This window comes from Podarcis cretensis (assembly GCF_951804945.1).
Source record: "Podarcis cretensis genome assembly, chromosome: Z".
NCBI lineage: Eukaryota > Metazoa > Chordata > Lepidosauria > Squamata > Lacertidae > Podarcis > Podarcis cretensis.
The window spans coordinates 20,751,637-20,768,633 of record NC_137184.1 but is presented as its reverse complement, the minus strand read 5'-3'; the positions used below and the strand labels follow the sequence as shown (position 1 = coordinate 20,768,633).

Below are 16,997 nucleotides of genomic sequence, written 5' to 3'. Positions count from 1 at the left end.
TATAGAAGTGCTAAATTCTGAAGGAGATATGTAGTGCATGTATGTGTGTGAGTTAGAAAGGTTCACACTGAAATGCAAGCTGAGCTGGACTTCTATCCCTAACTTAGGAAGTCATCTGAATGCAAAGAAAGAGCAGAAAACATCCTCGTAGTGAGAAAGACTCACATGCATCCCATCCACACCATAGATATAAAGTACTATTATGTCACTGTAACAGTCATGAAAAATGCTGGAAGTTGTAGTTTGTTAAGGGTGCTGGGAACTGTACCTCTCTGGTTCTCCATGACTGTTAAAAGCAGTGTAATAATGCTTTAAATGTATGATATGGGTGTAATCAAACTGAGGAGGAGAGCAGGCTGAGTTTAACAAGGAGACAAATTTTAAAAGAATTGCAGGAATCTACAGCTGAAGAATCAGAATTGTAGAGTCGAAAAGGATCTTCAAGGTCAAGTAGTCTGAAAACTCACTCTTTAAAGTGCAACAAACATCAATTGGGGTTTTCTGTGGATTGCTGCTTGCTCCAATGGAGCTTTAAAGAGTGGGATTCCACATGTAAAAAAAGAGAGCACTTGGACATAGAGCTTTAAAGCATGGACCGTGCCTGGAAAGTGTGGGGCAAAAAGTAACTGTGGATAAGCCCACAGTTGCACTGAAGCATGTAAGGTTGCTTGCTTGTTTGTTTGTTTGTTTGCAGTATCCTTGCAAAATCATACTTACCTCTACAGAATATCTGATGGAAAAACCCTTTTCGAGAAATGGTAAATTTAGAATAAATGGGACAGAGAGACTTATGGGAGAGCATTTCGATGAGGACAATGTATGTACTTGGATGCATGAGTACTAAAGTGCCTATTATTTCGCAGATATACTGTTTATTGGCCATGGCTAGAAAATCAATCAGTTATGAAGAATGAACTTCCTATATTGTGATATTGTTAGCTTGTTGGTGGTGGGAGGCCAGGAATTGCTGTATTGCTGGAGTAACTGCCTCTGCTGTCTGAAAGGATTGGTTTAAATGTCTACCTCTTTTCAAAACATTTTGGACGCATTGGTCCAAAGATCTGTTGTGTGAGCCAAAGAAATCAATTTCTGCAGGGGCGGGCAGTGTAGAGGGGCAACATGATGCAAACATGCCAGCAGGAGCTCTGTTTTGCTAAAGCCTAGCTGCAGATAATTTTTTTAAAAAGATTAAAATGATAAACCCTGTAATGCTCTTCAGAGCCCTATGTTTTGCAAAGCTTTGTGTTTTGGGGACTCTTGGAGGCCTGCAAGACTGATAGAGGTCACAAGCCCTGGAAAGGTAAAAGGCCAATGGAAAAGCTGAGAAGTTCTAAGCAAAAAGTGCAAGCAAACAATAATGCAGACCAATTGGACAGCTCTTCATCATTTTAAGGTAGCAAAGAGCAAGAGATGGAGGATTGTGGAGGAAAGTCAATCTTTTCTTTCTTTCTTCCCACAAAACAAAACCCTGTTTGTGGGGACCTATTTACCTGCAATATGGCAGGCTTGGTCCGCCCTGGAATGGCTGCTGTGCCTATAAATTTCACCCAGTTTATACAAGAGAAAAGTTCTAGTTTTGCTTCATGCAGGATGCAGAATAGCTCAGGGTTCACCTTGGGGGTTCACCAGCAGGTGAATACTGTTTTGTTTTAGCAGGCCTTTAGGAACTGGCTGGTTTTTAAGGAAAGGGTTTTAAATAGGGCTTTATTATCTGTATTTCAATACGATTTTTTGGTATTGTTTTCATTACTTTTTAAATACTTTTTGTATGTTTTCAGCTTTCTGTATCTTATCTGTGTTATTTTAATGTGTACAAAGCACTTTGAGTCCCAGTTTGGGGAAAAGGTTGGATATAAACAAACAAACAAATAAAACAACAATATGGGTTGAGTGGAGAGAGCAAGAAAGCAACTTGGAAGCAGATACAAGGCAAATTTTTTGACTCTTGCACACCCCTAAGGTGTGTGTGTGTGTGTGTGTGTGTGTGTGTGTGTGTGTACACTTTATGCTGCCAGTTATCAAACAGGCTTGGCTGCCCATTGATCCAGGAGGACACACAAAAGTAAATATTTTTTCCCCCTATAGAACATAAATAATTTTATGGATGGCTATGGAGAGAGAAATGACACATTTGTGGTATAGGAAATGTCTGCAAATGATAGTTATAATACGGCATAAGGTATATAAATTCAGTAAATAAATAAATAAATAAATAAAATAAGCAGTGCTATTTTTCTAGAAAAAGAGGTGCTGGAACTCACCATGAACGTTTGCCTCATTCTCTTAGAAGGGGCCAAAACTGAGTTCTGGCTGAAAATAAAACTCTAGGCTTAAGTAAGGGAGTCAGCGACTCATGGCATCAGCATCAGAAGGGGCGCTTAGTACATACCCTCCAACATTTTCCCGATGAAAATAGGGACATCCATTCCATGATGATAATTTTACTATTTATACTGCACACATCTTACTGGGTTGCCCCAGCCACTCTGAGCGACTTCCAACATATATAAAAACATGATAAAACATTAAACATAAAACATAAAACCCCCTTCCCTATACAGGAATGCCTTCAGACAGCTTGGGGGGTTGGATAGCTCCATTCTCGCCAACATCCTAAGGACGTCCTAAGGAAAAGTGGGACATTTCAGAATCAAATCAGAAACCGGGATGGCTTCTCTAAATCAGGGATGTTCCCTGAAAAATAGGCCCAACAGGTGACTCTCAGGGTGTTGTTCTGAATGTCCAGGTGGGTACCACCTTGCTCTTCAGTGGCTGGGTGTTTACATAGTGGAAGAAAGGTAGGGTATAAATGTAAGGAAATAGACAATTGATGTGTGTTCCCTTCAGTACAGATGGCGACCATTTTGCATGAGTCCAACTGATGTGCAACCTCCAATGTGTGGGTCCTTTTGGACCTCGAAGAGGGCAGAATGGGGGTTGGGTTGGAATGGGCAAGGTGGGCTTATACACGCTCAACAGCCATGCATGGGGGCCAGGAACAGAAGCCCTCGTGCAAAACGGTTGCCATCTTTATTTTAAAGTGAGAACCACCTTGGATGCCTTTGCAGAAAGGTGGCTTATAAATACAGACATAGAACGAAACTTCATGGCCAAGTTCACACTGTGCATTTAAAGTGTTATGGTTCCACAGTCATGGTTTCCTCCAAATAATTCTGAGAGCTGTAATTTGTTCAGGGTGCTGAGAGATGTTAGCAGGCCCCTACAGTTTTTAGCATAGTTTGACAAAGCTCTCCTTTCCTGAGATCCCTGACAATTGTAGCCCTGGGAGAGGAACAGAGGCCTCCCAACAGCTCTCAGCACCCTGAACAAACTACAGCTCCCAGAATTCTGTGGGGATGTGAGCCCTGATTGTTTAAGGGGGTATTCTAGCACGTTAAATATACAGTGTAGATGTGCCCCATATTCTTTTAAGGTAGTATATCCAGTGCTTTTTTCTTAAAAAAAAATGTTTAAGGGTACAGTGGAACCTCGGAAGCCGGACGCCTGTAAACTAAAACGTTTTGGCTCCCGAACGATCGAAAACCTGTAAGTGATTGTTCTGGTTTTTGAATGATTTTCAGAAGCCGAACATCCGGCACAGCTTCTGTGGCTTCCAATTGGCTGCCGGAGTGTCCTGCAGCCAATCTTGAGTCAAGAAAATCACCATTTTATAGTTCAAATCAGGAAAAATAAATACAATAAATGGACAAAAGTACAAAGATTCACAAAAGGTTTATGGATATGCATCCCCCTGCATCCCCCTCAGCTGCGAGAGAGCCACAGGAAAGGAGGCTTGCCACCTTCATGTCTAGCTTGGGCTGTGGGCAGAAAATAGGATGCAGGACTAGAGAGACCATTAGTCTGACCCCAGAGCATCCTTTCAGGGGGGAGTTGATGTGGGCCCAGGGAAAGACCCACAAGGCTCCACCTCTTCTGGCAGGGTGCCACACTCCTCCCGCCCCAATATACGTGGGTTCTGGCAGTGTTTTCCCTGCAGTCACCTTAAGGTGGAAGGGAACCCCTTAGTGGTGTGGCTCCTCTGCACCGTCGCATCAAATATTCCTGTGGCTGCACCCAACTCTTTTCTGGCCTTTAAAATGGCCGCCTTTGAGAAGGGTTGTGCTAAGAGTAAGAAAACAGCCCTGCTCTCAATCTTAAAAGACCCCAAGGAATGTGCTACATTCTTCCAGCCCTCAAGGTTGGCGCCTGCACAAAAATGCTCCTTTTGCCAAATATCAGTCCAATGAAATGCTTGTTTGCTTTCTTTTTAAAAAATGCCTCACTTCACAATTTACCTTGGCCTGGAGACGAATCTTTATAGACAGAAACCCATTTTACCTTAAGCTTTTTATACTACCCCCCCTTGTGCTTACACACACACACACACACACACACACACACAGTCACAAACATTCTCCTGACACTAACAGTAGTTGCTTCTCTTCCACTTAAAAAAATTATCAAATGGAAGCTTTGCTGCCTATTTAAAGGTTAGCCCAATAACCCTGTGCACGTTCATTCAGAAGCAGGCCCCACTGCATTCAGCAGGGCTGACTTCCAGGTGAGTGGGATTGCATCACTTGTTGAAATATTAGGTCTTCTTTGGCCATATTATAATTGCAAATCATAAAATGAAAGAAGCTCATTTATGTTCACAGCCAGTTTATGGAGCTGAAACAAATAGACTCCAAAATATATCCAAATAACTTTCCTCTGTGAACTTTTAAAAAATATATTTTATTGCTTTTTCACATACAGCCATAGCTGTCAACGTTTCCCTTTTTTAAAGGGAAATTCCCTTATTCCGAATAGGATTCTTTGCAAGTAAAGGGAAAAGTTGACAGCTATGCATACAGTAAACATAATTTAAAATACAATAGACAACAACAACAACTGGTGGCTACTCATTTATTGGAAAGTGACATAATCAGCTTAAAATGGGAATTTTGATGATGAATATTTTACAGAAATTTGCTGGATGCTTGAATGTTTCTTAAATATTGTCTGAGTCATTCATGTGTGGTTATCTAGGAAAAAGAGTATGACAGCTGACATTTGATAACAGCTATTTTGCAGTAGTTAATAGGAGATATGCAAGGTATCTGGTGGTGTTTGGTGGATGGCATGCTATAGTACAGGGGTCGGCAAGGTTTACCTCACCTGGGCCTGTTCACTCCAGCGAAGATCCCTCTGGATCGCATGATTTCCAGCATCTGCGATTTCCAACGTCAGCGTCTGCACACACACGATTTTCAGCATCACAATTTTGGGCACCGCAGAAGTGAGTCCCCATGCCGTGCTGCACTGGTTTAGCGCAGCACGCGGGGACTCGCCAAGTGGGCAGCCTGGTTTGAGGCCGCTCGGGGGCTGGTTAAACGACCCCCGTGGGCCACTTGTGGCCCATGGGCCTTAGGTTGCCAACCCCTGCTATAGTAGCTGCTAATACTTGATAATTGGTGTGCACTAGCATTAAGCATTTGACAATATCTAATATCTGACATGAAATGGTATTAGTATCTCATGGGCATGCAGTAGGAATAGTATTCCACTGTGTATGGTAGGCTTCACTAACATTTTGTGAGATCCACCTAAAAAGCAGTACAGTATATGAATGCTGTAAATAAATAATACGTAATGTTTTGCTATTTTAAAGGAGTGGAGGAAACTGTTCACTCTTTCTCCTTTGCACTTGAACACAATTGGAATGGGACTGGTGTTTGCCATAGCTTTCTTGTTTTGTTTTTTTATGTAATTCCTCCAGTTTATCAAAATCCTGAAGCTTTCATCAGTTTAATTTAGCATTCACAATAATTTTTTCCAACTAAGAAGCATAGCATATGGCTGCTTATGGTGGTAGTTCGACAGGTTTGAGTTGTGCCCATTCTGTGTGTTGCCCTTTAAGAAACTGTAATGATTCAGCAGAGTTACTTGGTAAAACAGGGAGCTGGTATATCTGAAGCCAAAAGTGATTTACTTTGCACACTTCATTCAATAAATAAACCTGTTTCTTGCCTACTTGGTGCCATTGCACGGAGACTCTGTGCATACCGTAACGAGTGCCTTTCAGTAAAACAGACACTACAGTAATTAGCCATGTACGTTGCCAAAACAGGCAGCCTCTGAGCATGCTCAGAATTCCTTGCCAAAAGAAAAGAGGTGGCCATGAAGTTGCCGGCATGATACAAGGACAGGAAGCCCCTGGGCATACACAGAGGGGTATATTCAGTGTTAGTCATATTTAGAGCAGACTCGTTGAAATCAATAAACATAATTAGCAAAGGACCATTAATTTCAGTGGGTCTATTCTAAGTAGATATTAATTTGATATAGGCCAGAGTGCCTCCAAAACTGGAAATGAAGGCATGAATGGTGCAAGGGAGAGTAAGTGGCTTATGAGTTCTTTGTAATGTGAGTGAGCGTTTGTTGTCTTGGAAAATATTTAATAGGGCCAGTTCTGGAATGGCTTCTAATACCTGTGAAATATACTTGGAGTCGAGTGTGAATTTCATGCTCTTTATTCAGGTCATAGTAGCAATGAATGAAACTTTCCCCAAAATGTCTAGCTATATACAGTCATACCTCATGTTACGTTTGCTTCATGTTACGTTTTTTCAGGTTGCGTCCCGCAGCATCCTGGAAGTACCAAAAAGGGTTACTTCCAGGTTTCACCGCTCGCACATGTGCTAAATCCCACTTCATGGATACGGCACTTCAGGTTGTGGGCTTTTCATGTTGAGAAAGGGTCTCCAGAATGGATCCCATTCGCAACCAGAGGTACCACTGTATACATTATTTACACAATGGGCCCCGCATGATTGGCTAATTCCGGGCTGCTCCTGTAGGCCAATCAGGTTGCTGATTCACTTCATCCAGGAGCCTGATTGGCTGCTCCTGCAGGCCAAGCAAGGCGCTGATTCACTTCCACCTGGAGCTGGATTGGGTAGCTCCTGCGGACCAATCAGACTGCTGCATTCTGGATCCGATTTTTCTAGGATTCAGCTCAGTACATAACAACAACCTGCTTTGTTATTTTGAAGATTTCTTGTAGGACTGATGTCCAAAAGGGGGGTGGGGGAGAGGATTTGATAAATCCCTCTAGTCATGATGGAGGTTATGCTGTGCCTTGACATTGGGAGGCAGCAGTGCTTACAAATACCAGTTTCTGGAAAAAACAGCAGGGGAGATTTCTGCTTGCTGGTTTCCCACAGGTGTTTGTTTGGCCACCGAAAACAGGATGCTGAACGAGATGCCTACTGGCCTGATCCAGAAGGCCGTTCTTGTGCTCTACCATCAGTAAAAGTTTGCCTTTGTGGTGATAAAGGGACCACAGAGCTGTATTGTATTATACATTCCTGTGCATCTCACAGTTGTAGATTTCTATTTGAGGAACTGGCTGAGTGTTTTTGCAACAGCCAATGTTAGTGAAAGGGTATGAATGATTGAATGATGGACTGTGTGGCAGGACTGGTCTGGAGTGTAAGCAAAGTGTGTACAGTAAAAGTAAGATTCCTTTGGGTTTGTGATTCCTTTGTGCTAGAAGTCCATATCCTAAAAAATTAAGATGGGAAGACCTTCTATTTTAATAGACGGAACAGCCTTGATGTAGCATTTCCCCTCAACTTCCCTTAAGCATTGTACTGCAACATTAAAAAGCTAACCCAGTTTAAAATTATTATGAAGAGGGTATGTGCAATAATTTATTTATTTATTGCATTTATATCTCACCTTTTTCTCCAAGGAGCTCAAGGTGTCATACATGCCCTTCCTTGTCATTTAATCCACACAACAGTCTTTTGAGGTAGGTTAGACTGAAAGGCAGGGACTGGTCACACCCAGTGAGCTTCATGGCCAAGTGGGAATTTTAACCCTGGTCTCTCCCAGGTCCTAGTCCGCCACTCTAACCACTATGGGACACTGCCTCTCAGAAATAAAACTCTCCCTCATTATTCGAATTCAACCCAATCAGAAAAGAGACTAAACAAATCAGCTAAAAGAAAATCTTATAGAACAGAGCATGTGGATCTCTCAAAAGGCCCCCCCCCATACCTATTAAGCACCTGATTTTTGTCTGAAACCCCTGGGGTTGCTGGCTATGGGTTTTTGCCCCACTCAGAGCTGTTCAGATGCTCTTAGCTTCCAGCCAACAACTCACAGATCCTGTCTTCTGTTGCCAGCAAAATCACCTGAAGCAAGGGCAGTTGCACAGGACTCTTCCATGCCTGCCCTTGGGTAGTGAAGCAATCTGCTGTCCTGGAGAATGGAGCTGTAAGCACTCTGAGATGCAGTGGAGTGGAAGCTCAGGAAAACAGCCATAGCAACTGATTTTGTGAAAATGCACCACCCCAGAGCAAATGCTGTAGATTGAATGAGTTAGAAAGAGAAGTATTCCTCCCCACCACCCACTGCCATGTAATGGTACTTGATTTATTTTAAATATAAGTGGTATTGGAGATCCTTCTGGGTTGAAAGGCAGCATAGAAAACAAATCTAATTAATTAAATAACATCCCATCAGCCCTTCAATAAATGATCCAGGCGTGCATCTTCTGCCAGCCATTCATTAAAGTAAAAGGTAAAGGTACCCCTGCCCATACGGGCCAGTCTTGACAGACTCTGGGGTTGTGCGCCCATCTCACTTAAGAGGCCAGGGGCCAGCGCTGTCCGGAGACACTTCCGGGTCACGTGGCCAGCGTGACATCGCTGCTCTGGCGAGCCAGAGTCGCACACGGAAACGCCGTTTAACTTCCCGCTGGTAACCGGTCCCTATTTATCTACTTGCACCCGGAGGTGCTTTCGAACTGCTAGGTTGGCAGGCGCTGGGACCGAGCAGCAGGAGCGCACCCCGCCGCAGGGATTCGAACCGCCGACCTTTCGATCGGCAAGTCCTAGGCGCTGAGGCTTTAACCCACAGCGCCATCTGCATCCCTAAGCCATTCATTAAAGGTAAAGGTAAAGGTACCCCTGCCTGTAAGGGCCAGTCTTGACAGACTCTGGGGTTGTGCGCCCATCTCACTCAAGAGGCCAGGGGCCAGCGCTGTCCGGAGACACTTCCGGGTCACATGGCCAGCGTGACAAAGCTGCATCTGGTGAGCCAGCGCAGCACACGGAAACGCCGTTTACCTTCCCGCCAGTAAGCGGTCCCTATTTATCTACTTGCACCCGGGGGTGCTTTCGAACTGCTAGGTTGGCAGGCGCTGGGACCGAGCAGCGGGAGCGCACCCCGCCGCGGGGATTCGAACCGCCGACCTTTCGATCGGCAAGCCCTAGGTGCTGAGGCTTTTACCCACAGCGCCACCTGCGTCCCAAGCCATTCATTAGGGAACTTTAAAAATATAGTCATTTTCTGCATTTCATTTTGGACAGGTTACTTTCTGACACCTCTCCTTTACTCCCTCTTTTGTAAATCTAGAGTGGCTTAGACTGGATATTAAATATTCTAGACTCATTGTTTTATGCCAGCTGCCTGTTTATCCCTTGAGGACATAGGATTGGCTTTGTTCCTCTGATAGGTTTAAACTGCTGAGGTGGCTAGTGGTGCCGCTCCTGAAGTACCAAGCCTGAATTCTGTCCTTTAAAAATCAGGAAACCCCACATCACTTGAAACCTTTATTGCTTAGGGGCTAAGGCATTTGAATTTCTATGGCCAGGCTCAAAGGTATGCAACAAAATCATATTTGCACAATAGAAAAATTAAGATACTGTGTGATGATAATAAAAACAGTAGTAGAAGGGTTGACAAAAGCAAGCAATAAAACAAATAATAAAAAGCAATAAAATGAATAAGGAAATTATCAAACCACAGTATCATCATGACTAATTGTAGCTGTCTCTGAAAGTGCTCTACACAGAGCTGTGCAACAGCCAGTGCAAATAATAATAATAATAATAATAATAATAATAATAATAATATATTATACTTGGCTTGATTGTAAAAAAAAAACCTAAAGCAGTTTTCTAAAATGCTAAAATTATCAAGTAGAAAGCTAAAAACAATTTAAAGACATTTTTATTGATTTCTTCCTCTTGTTATATAAGAAAATCAACAACTTTCAAAAAATTAAAGTAGCAAGAGGTTAAAAACAGATTAAAATTCAAATCAACTATCTAAACATCCGGGATAACAAGGCCTCCGGGATAACAAGGACCACAACTTTATTACCGTTTAACAGGAACTGTGGCAGGGTTAATACCTCAGCAGCAGCAGTACGGCCAGCACTACCAATGGCAGAGTGAGGCAGGAGCCTCAGGTAGCAGATGCCAGGGCGAAGCATTCTTTGTGAGCAGTCTCATGAAGGCAAGGATGAGAAACATGTGGCGTTCGAGATGTGGTTGGACTCCAGCTCCCATAATTTCTGATGTCTGGCCATGCTGGCTCTTGAGGCTGATAGGAGCCATCACGGCCGTTTTAAGATATCCGGCGCTGTGGTGCAAAGCGCGACTCCCCCACCCCCCCGTTTCCCAGAGTTGTCGACCTTTTTTTTAGGGAGCTGACACCACACTTACACATTATCTCTAACAAGCCCTTAGGACAAAATAAAATGAAAAGGCAGAAGAAAATCTAACGAAGTCCTCAATTCCAAAGCAAGACTCATTCAAGACTCAGCAGTTCTTCTAATGCATCCTCATGATTCAAATCACCACATATCAAATAGTTAAAGCAATCACCAGTTTGCTGTTCTTTAAATAAATTGATAAAGACACAGAGAATGTAGTTCCCGGCCAATTTGTGTTTAAGTACAAAGCTGACGTTTTCAAATTGTGGGGTGGGGGGGGTGTAAAGCAGTGACATCCTGAACCTAAAAAGGACCCAAAACTTGGGTCACAAAGGCTGCAGCCTTAACTGCACTTACCTGAGAGTACGCCCTGCTGAATCTAATAGGACCTTAAAACCCACCCCCGACTTTAAAGGACTTTTTGTTGGTGTTTGTTTGTTTTTAACCACTAACTGCATGGAGAGCACGCTCTCGAGTTCGCCCCAGGTGTCATCACTGAGGGGAGTACCCCGAGCTGTCGGGGGAAGGGGTGGAGCTGCACCACCTTGTAGGCAGCCTTCCCCCTTCATTTTGACAGCTTGGGGGAGGCTTGGGAATCGCGGGCGGGTGGCGCGCCGTTGCCCCCTGCTCCCAGGCTACTTCCTGGGGGGGAGGAACCTCCCCCGAACTGTCAGAAGGAAGAGGGGAGGAAGGCTGCTGTCAAAGCGGCACGGCTCCCTCCCTGCCACCGCCCAGGAAGCAGCCCGCCAAAGGCGGCTCACTCCACACACACCCTGGGCGGCTCGTACCCTGGGACGCTTGCCTCACCCCCATGGTCCCACCCCCAGGTGCACAGCATGTGCTGGGTGCCGGAGCAGCTAGCTCCGCCTCTGTGTGTGCTGTGTCCTGTTGGCACAGTGGTTGCAGCAGCACTTACCCTTCTTCTGATAGGAAATGCTTGGTGGGGATGGACTAAATATGGGGTTGAGAAGGGTCAGTTGGGAGGGGTGTGAGAAATGTCCTTAATTTCATCTGAGGAATGTTGGAGGGAATGTTATCTAAATGGTCTGTCATCCCTTAGCATTATGATCCTCCTGTTAGGAGGTGGTCCCTGGGAGATCCTCTCCTCAGTTTTGCTGAGCAAACACAGACAGTTTCCTGTGGCTTTAATCTGAGGACTTTGCCCTTTTGAGGTCATGTTTTAAGCTGTGTATGTGTGTGTGTATTCCCCTTCCAGAAATCTTATGAATAACCGTGCTGGCATAAATAATTTGCAGGACAGCAAGAGAGCCAAACTCATCCCTTGGTGCCATCTCCCAGAAAAATGTGTGTGTGTGTGTGTGTGTGTGTGTGTGTGTGTGTAGTAAAACAACAAACTGCTTTTGGCAGATGTGTGTTCCGCCCCTCCCGCATGTCCTCGTTCTGAGGACATTTTAAAATAAATGAATCATCTTCCATTTCTTGGAAGGAAAGAGGCAGCTTGTTCCTTTCAAAAAGCGTCCTTCAGATGTGATTTAGTACCTTCAGGCCCAAAATCTTTGCAAAAACTTTTGAGCTCAGATTAAGATGCTCTCTCAGGATGAGGGGGTGGGGAAATAGTAAAAATATCAAGTGAAGGCACATTAGTCCAAATATTTACAACCAATCTCCTTAACTTTAAGTTCACATTAAGCCAGGGCTCCTGCCTTTCCCAGGCGGTGCAGCCTCCTCCTGCTGTACTTTCCTTACTGATGCCCTTTAAAGTGTGGGATAACCAGCCTCGTGTAACCAAGAAGCATAATTAAAGCATAAAGGGGTTAAAACCATAGAGCAAACTGTACGGACAGGCTTAGCTAGATTATCTAGCTTGGGAGGGACTAGAATCAATTATTTGGTCCCCTAAGGCTATCTAATGAACTCAGTGTGTGCAGAAGCCAAGTTGCTTGCTCCAACTTAGTCGCATGGCTCTCACAAGTAACTCTTATACCAGTAACTTAGGAACTTTCACCACTTTGAAACTAAGCCGAATTTTCCTGCCTGTGCAACTTTCTGGAGCATACTTTCTGGAGCATACTTTCTGGAGCATATGAATCTGAACTTTGAATAGTTTGCAAGCTAGCCGTTTTTAATTTACCAAACGTCTGGCCTTTTTCTATGCCAGGGGAAAAGGGAAATTTTGGTACTCACAAAGGTATATTTTAGTCTATACGTATTTGCATACTTTACTTTGCTGCATATTTTGTGATTTTAAATTTCTGCTGGGGCTCTCTCACCAAAGAGTACTTGCCCCAAACTTGGATCTTGTTACCCAGGAATTACCTTTTACATTTGGCTTCTTGGCTTCTTGCCAGAATGTTTTGTGTAATGCCAGAATTTTCTAAGTAAAAGTCAGCAGTCTCCTTTTACCTTAGTTTGCATTCATAGAATCACAGAATTGTAGAATTGTAGGATCATCTAGTACAACTCCCCGCAGTGCATAAATCACAACTAAATAATCCATGACAGATGGCCATCCAAACTCTACTTAAAAGCCTGCAATGAAGGAGAGTCCACCAGCTTCCCAGGGATTCTTTTCCATTGCCAAACAGCTTTTACTATCAGAAGGTTCTTCCTGATGTTTGGTTTGAAGCTCCTTTCTTGTCATTTGGATCCACTGATTTGGGTCTTCCCTTCAGGAGCAGCAGAAAACAAGATTCCTCCATTTTCCATTCTTCAACCCATCAGATACAGTGGTACCTTGGTACTTGAACTTAATCCATTCCGGAAGTCTGTTTGACACCTGAAACCGTTCGAAAACCAAGGCGCTGCTTCTGATTGGCTGCAGGAGCTTCCTGCACTCAAGCGGAAGCCACGGAAGTCCGCGTCAGACATTCGGCTTCTGAAAAACGTTTGTGAACCGTAACACTTCCAGGTTTGCAGCGTTTAGGAGCCGATTTGTTCGACAACTAAGCCATTTGGGAACCAAGGTACCATTGTATTTGAAGGTGATTCTCATTTTATTTTACCACTGTCAGTCTGCCACCCCCTCTCGCAAAGAGGCATTAATCACCCCTCTGGCCCAGCCAGCTGTCCCCTCCCTCCTAGTTTTTATCAGCCAAGAGGGGCAAGTGTACAGAGCACCTCGTCATCCTGACTGATCCAAGCACCTTGTCCATATCCTCAAACCTTACTAACTGAAGCTCAGCCAACACAACAGGAATAGACAGTACAGTACACTGGACACCCCTTGAGATTCATCTTCTGGAATAGAATGGAATGGAATGGAATGGAATAGAATAGAATAGAATAGAATAGAATAGAATAGAATAGAATAGAATAGAAATTCAATGGCTATAATATAGCTATATCAGAGGGCAGATCCACCCCATAAATTTAAAGCACATGAGAATGATGGATAATATAGTTTGTTAAGGGTGCTGGAAATTATAGTTTTTTGAAAGGGGAAAGCACATTTTTCAAAAGCCACCAGAATCCACAGTAGCAAATGAGACCTCTAGTATTTCTGTGACTTTGGACAACTTGGAGTCCCGGATCCATATTTACACTAAGTGACTGACCCTGGAAGGGTATGATGTGGAAGTGAGGGAGCAGGAGCAGGAAGCAGATGTTGGTGTTTGGAAATAGGTTATATGAACCTCATTTTGTGGACAGCTTCCCTGTCTCCCAATTGGCCTCCCAAGGTTTTATCTGTTCTCCTTAAAAAAAAAAATCATTTCCTTGCATGGGGTTGCAGTGACCTGCTGCGCACTGGTAGAAAACAAGAACACAACCCCACAATGCAATGCTGTGGGCATGTTTTTGAGAATGGAGATTATCTGATAGCTTAGCTATAAATTACATTGGCGGGGGGGGGGGGAGAAACGACACCCAATAACTTGATGACACTTTAAAAATAACACAGATTCCATGAAAGCTTCTGCCTTAATAAATTAGTTGGTCTTTAAAGGCGTCAGGAGATTTGGGTCTCATCCCCTACCTGTGCCCCCTACCTGCACTCAACCAACCTACACAGCTGCACTTCTGGAAATTTCACATGGAAACGCATGAAATGAGAATCTGGGAACTCTTTTATAACAGGGGAAGCCACTTTGGCAGAGGGCAGCTGGAATCAAGAGAAAGCTGTGCTTTCCCTGCACTGACGCCACATTCACACCATACTTTTAAAGCACTTTGATGCCACTTCAAATAGTCATCATGGCTTCCCCCTGAGAATCCTGGGAGTTGCAGCTTGTTAAAGGTGCTGAGAGGTGTTAGGAGACCCTTTATTCCCCTCACAGAGTTACAATTCCCAGTGTCCCCTGTTGGGAAGGATTGAATTGCACTCTAGTAATTGTAGATCTGAAAGGAGATGGGGGTGGGGGTCCTCCTAGCAACTCTCAGCACCCTTTGCAAGCTGCAGCTCCCAGAATGCTTTGGGGGAAGCCATGACGGTTTAAAGTGGTATCATAGTGCCTTAAATTGTATTATGGTTTTTTAATTATTTCCCCAAAACAAGAGCACAGAAGGTCATGAGAGAGATGCCTACACAATAATGGTAAATAGAGTTCTACATAAGTATATTAAACTAACACGTAATTTAGGAGCCGTATTTCTTTCCTAAACCATATTTAAATACAGTGGTACCTCGGGTTACATACGCTTCAGGTTACATACGCTTCAGGTTACAGACTCCGCTAACCCAGAAATAGTGCTTCAGGTTAAGATCTTTGCTTCAGGATGAGAACAGAAATCGTGCTCCAGCGGTGCGGTGGCAGCAGGAGGCCCCATTAGCTAAAGTGGTGCTTCAGGTTAAGAACAGTTTCAGGTTAAGAACGGACCTCCGGAACGAATTAAGTACTTAACCTGAGGTACTACTGTAGTTGCTTTTAATGCTGTAAGCCACCCTGGGACCTTAGAGTAAAGGGCAAATAATAATAATAATAATAATAATAATAATAATAATAATGGTGTGAATGTGGCCTGAGTGTCCCTCTCCTTCTGTATGCTTCTGAGCATATTTCTCTCATTTTGTTTTTTTTAAAAAACACTGCAGTCCCTGTTGCTCTTTGTATAAACATGACCACTGCTGCTGCCAGATAATTTTGACTGTGGAAAAGGTGATTTTTTAAAAAAATGCTCTGGATCATTAGGAAAGAGTCTGAAACGTTAACTGCCCATGTCACAATGCCCTTATGCGCATCTGTGATGCAACCAAATGTGGAATGCTGTGCACAGTTCTGTTTACTTCACTACAAAAAGCTGGAGAAAGTGGAGAAAAAGTCACCCAAAGCTGACTTGTGTGGCGGCACATCCGCCACCATAGCTAGTAGGAGCAGGGATGAGCCTGTGCAATGGTATTGGGTCTGGGGATGGGAGGAGTGGAGAGCCCCTCTAAGAGAGCTGGCTGCCATCCTGCTTGGCTTTACTGCATTGGCAGCAGCTATTTTGGATTACCAGGGGTCTCACCTGGGTCCGCATAAGAACATAAGAAGAGTTTGCTGGATCAGGCCAATGGCCTACCAAGACAGCATCTGGTTCTCACAGTGGATAACCAGATACATGTGGAAAGCCCAAAAGCAGAATCTGAGCACAAGAGCCCGCTACACCCTGGGATTTCCAGCAACTGTTATTCAGAAACTTTGCAGCATAGCCATCATGGCCGGGAGCCATTAAAAGCCTTCTCCATGAAATTGCTTAATCCTCTTTTAAAGCCTTCTAGGTCAGTGGCTATCACTGCCTCATATGGGAGTAAGTTCCATACTTTAATAATGTGCTGTGTGGAGAAGTGCTTTCTTCATCCCAAATCATCCAACGTTCATCTTCATTGGCTGTATGCAATTTCAAGTGCCATGGACTGGGAGAAAAACTTTTCTTTCTCCACTTTTTGCATAAAATTACCTTGCATAATTTTTTAATTTTGTGTTTTTATTTTGAATCTATGGACAAAGGGCGGTATACAAATTTAATAAACAGAAATATAATGTCACCTCTTATTTGCCTTCTCTCTAAGTTAAAGGGTCCCAAACTCTGCAACTTTTCTTCATAGGTGAGTTGCCTTTGATCAGGGGTCAGCAATCTTTTTCAGCCGTGGGCCGGTCCACCGTCCCTCAGACCATGTGGTGGATCAGACTATATTTTGAAAAAAATATATGAACAAATTCCTATGCTCCAGAAATAACCCAGAGATGCATTTTAAATAAAAGGACATGTAAAAACTCATGTAAAAACACGCTGATTCCCGGACTGTCCACAGGCCAGATTGAGAAGGCAATTGGGCTGCATCCGGCCCCTGGGCCTTAGGTTGCCTACCCCTCCCCTTTATCATTTTGATTGATCTTTTCCAGCTCTACAATATCCTTTTTGAGGTGAGACAACCAGAACTCTTCACGGTATCTCAAATGCATTCATACCATAGATTTATAATTCCCGCTGGATGCTGCAGGAGGCATGTGGGGCTAAACGTCAGACAGACTTTAGGCCACAACTCTTGTGGTCAACAGATCCTGTGCTGGTTCCACTTAATTCTTCTTAGTCCATATAGTTGTGGCCAATTTTTACACGTACACAT

General features: G+C 43.7%; 1 protein-coding gene across 7 annotated transcripts in view; it reads left to right on the top strand.

The window, feature by feature from the left end:
* Nucleotides 1-16,997, top strand: part of LOC307207422 (rho GTPase-activating protein 20-like) — a 94,352-nt gene that overhangs the window by 26,885 nt on the left and 50,470 nt on the right. Inside the window, exon 1 of one of the 7 annotated variants that reach the window (XM_079961234.1) lies at nt 105-194. The exons of the other annotated variants lie outside the window; for them this stretch is intronic. Within the exon in view, the coding sequence (XP_079817360.1) occupies nt 120-194 (75 nt within the window). The 5' untranslated portion in view covers nt 105-119. Of the gene's footprint in view, nt 1-104; nt 195-16,997 lie in introns of those variants that run through there. 7 annotated transcript variants of the gene reach the window in all.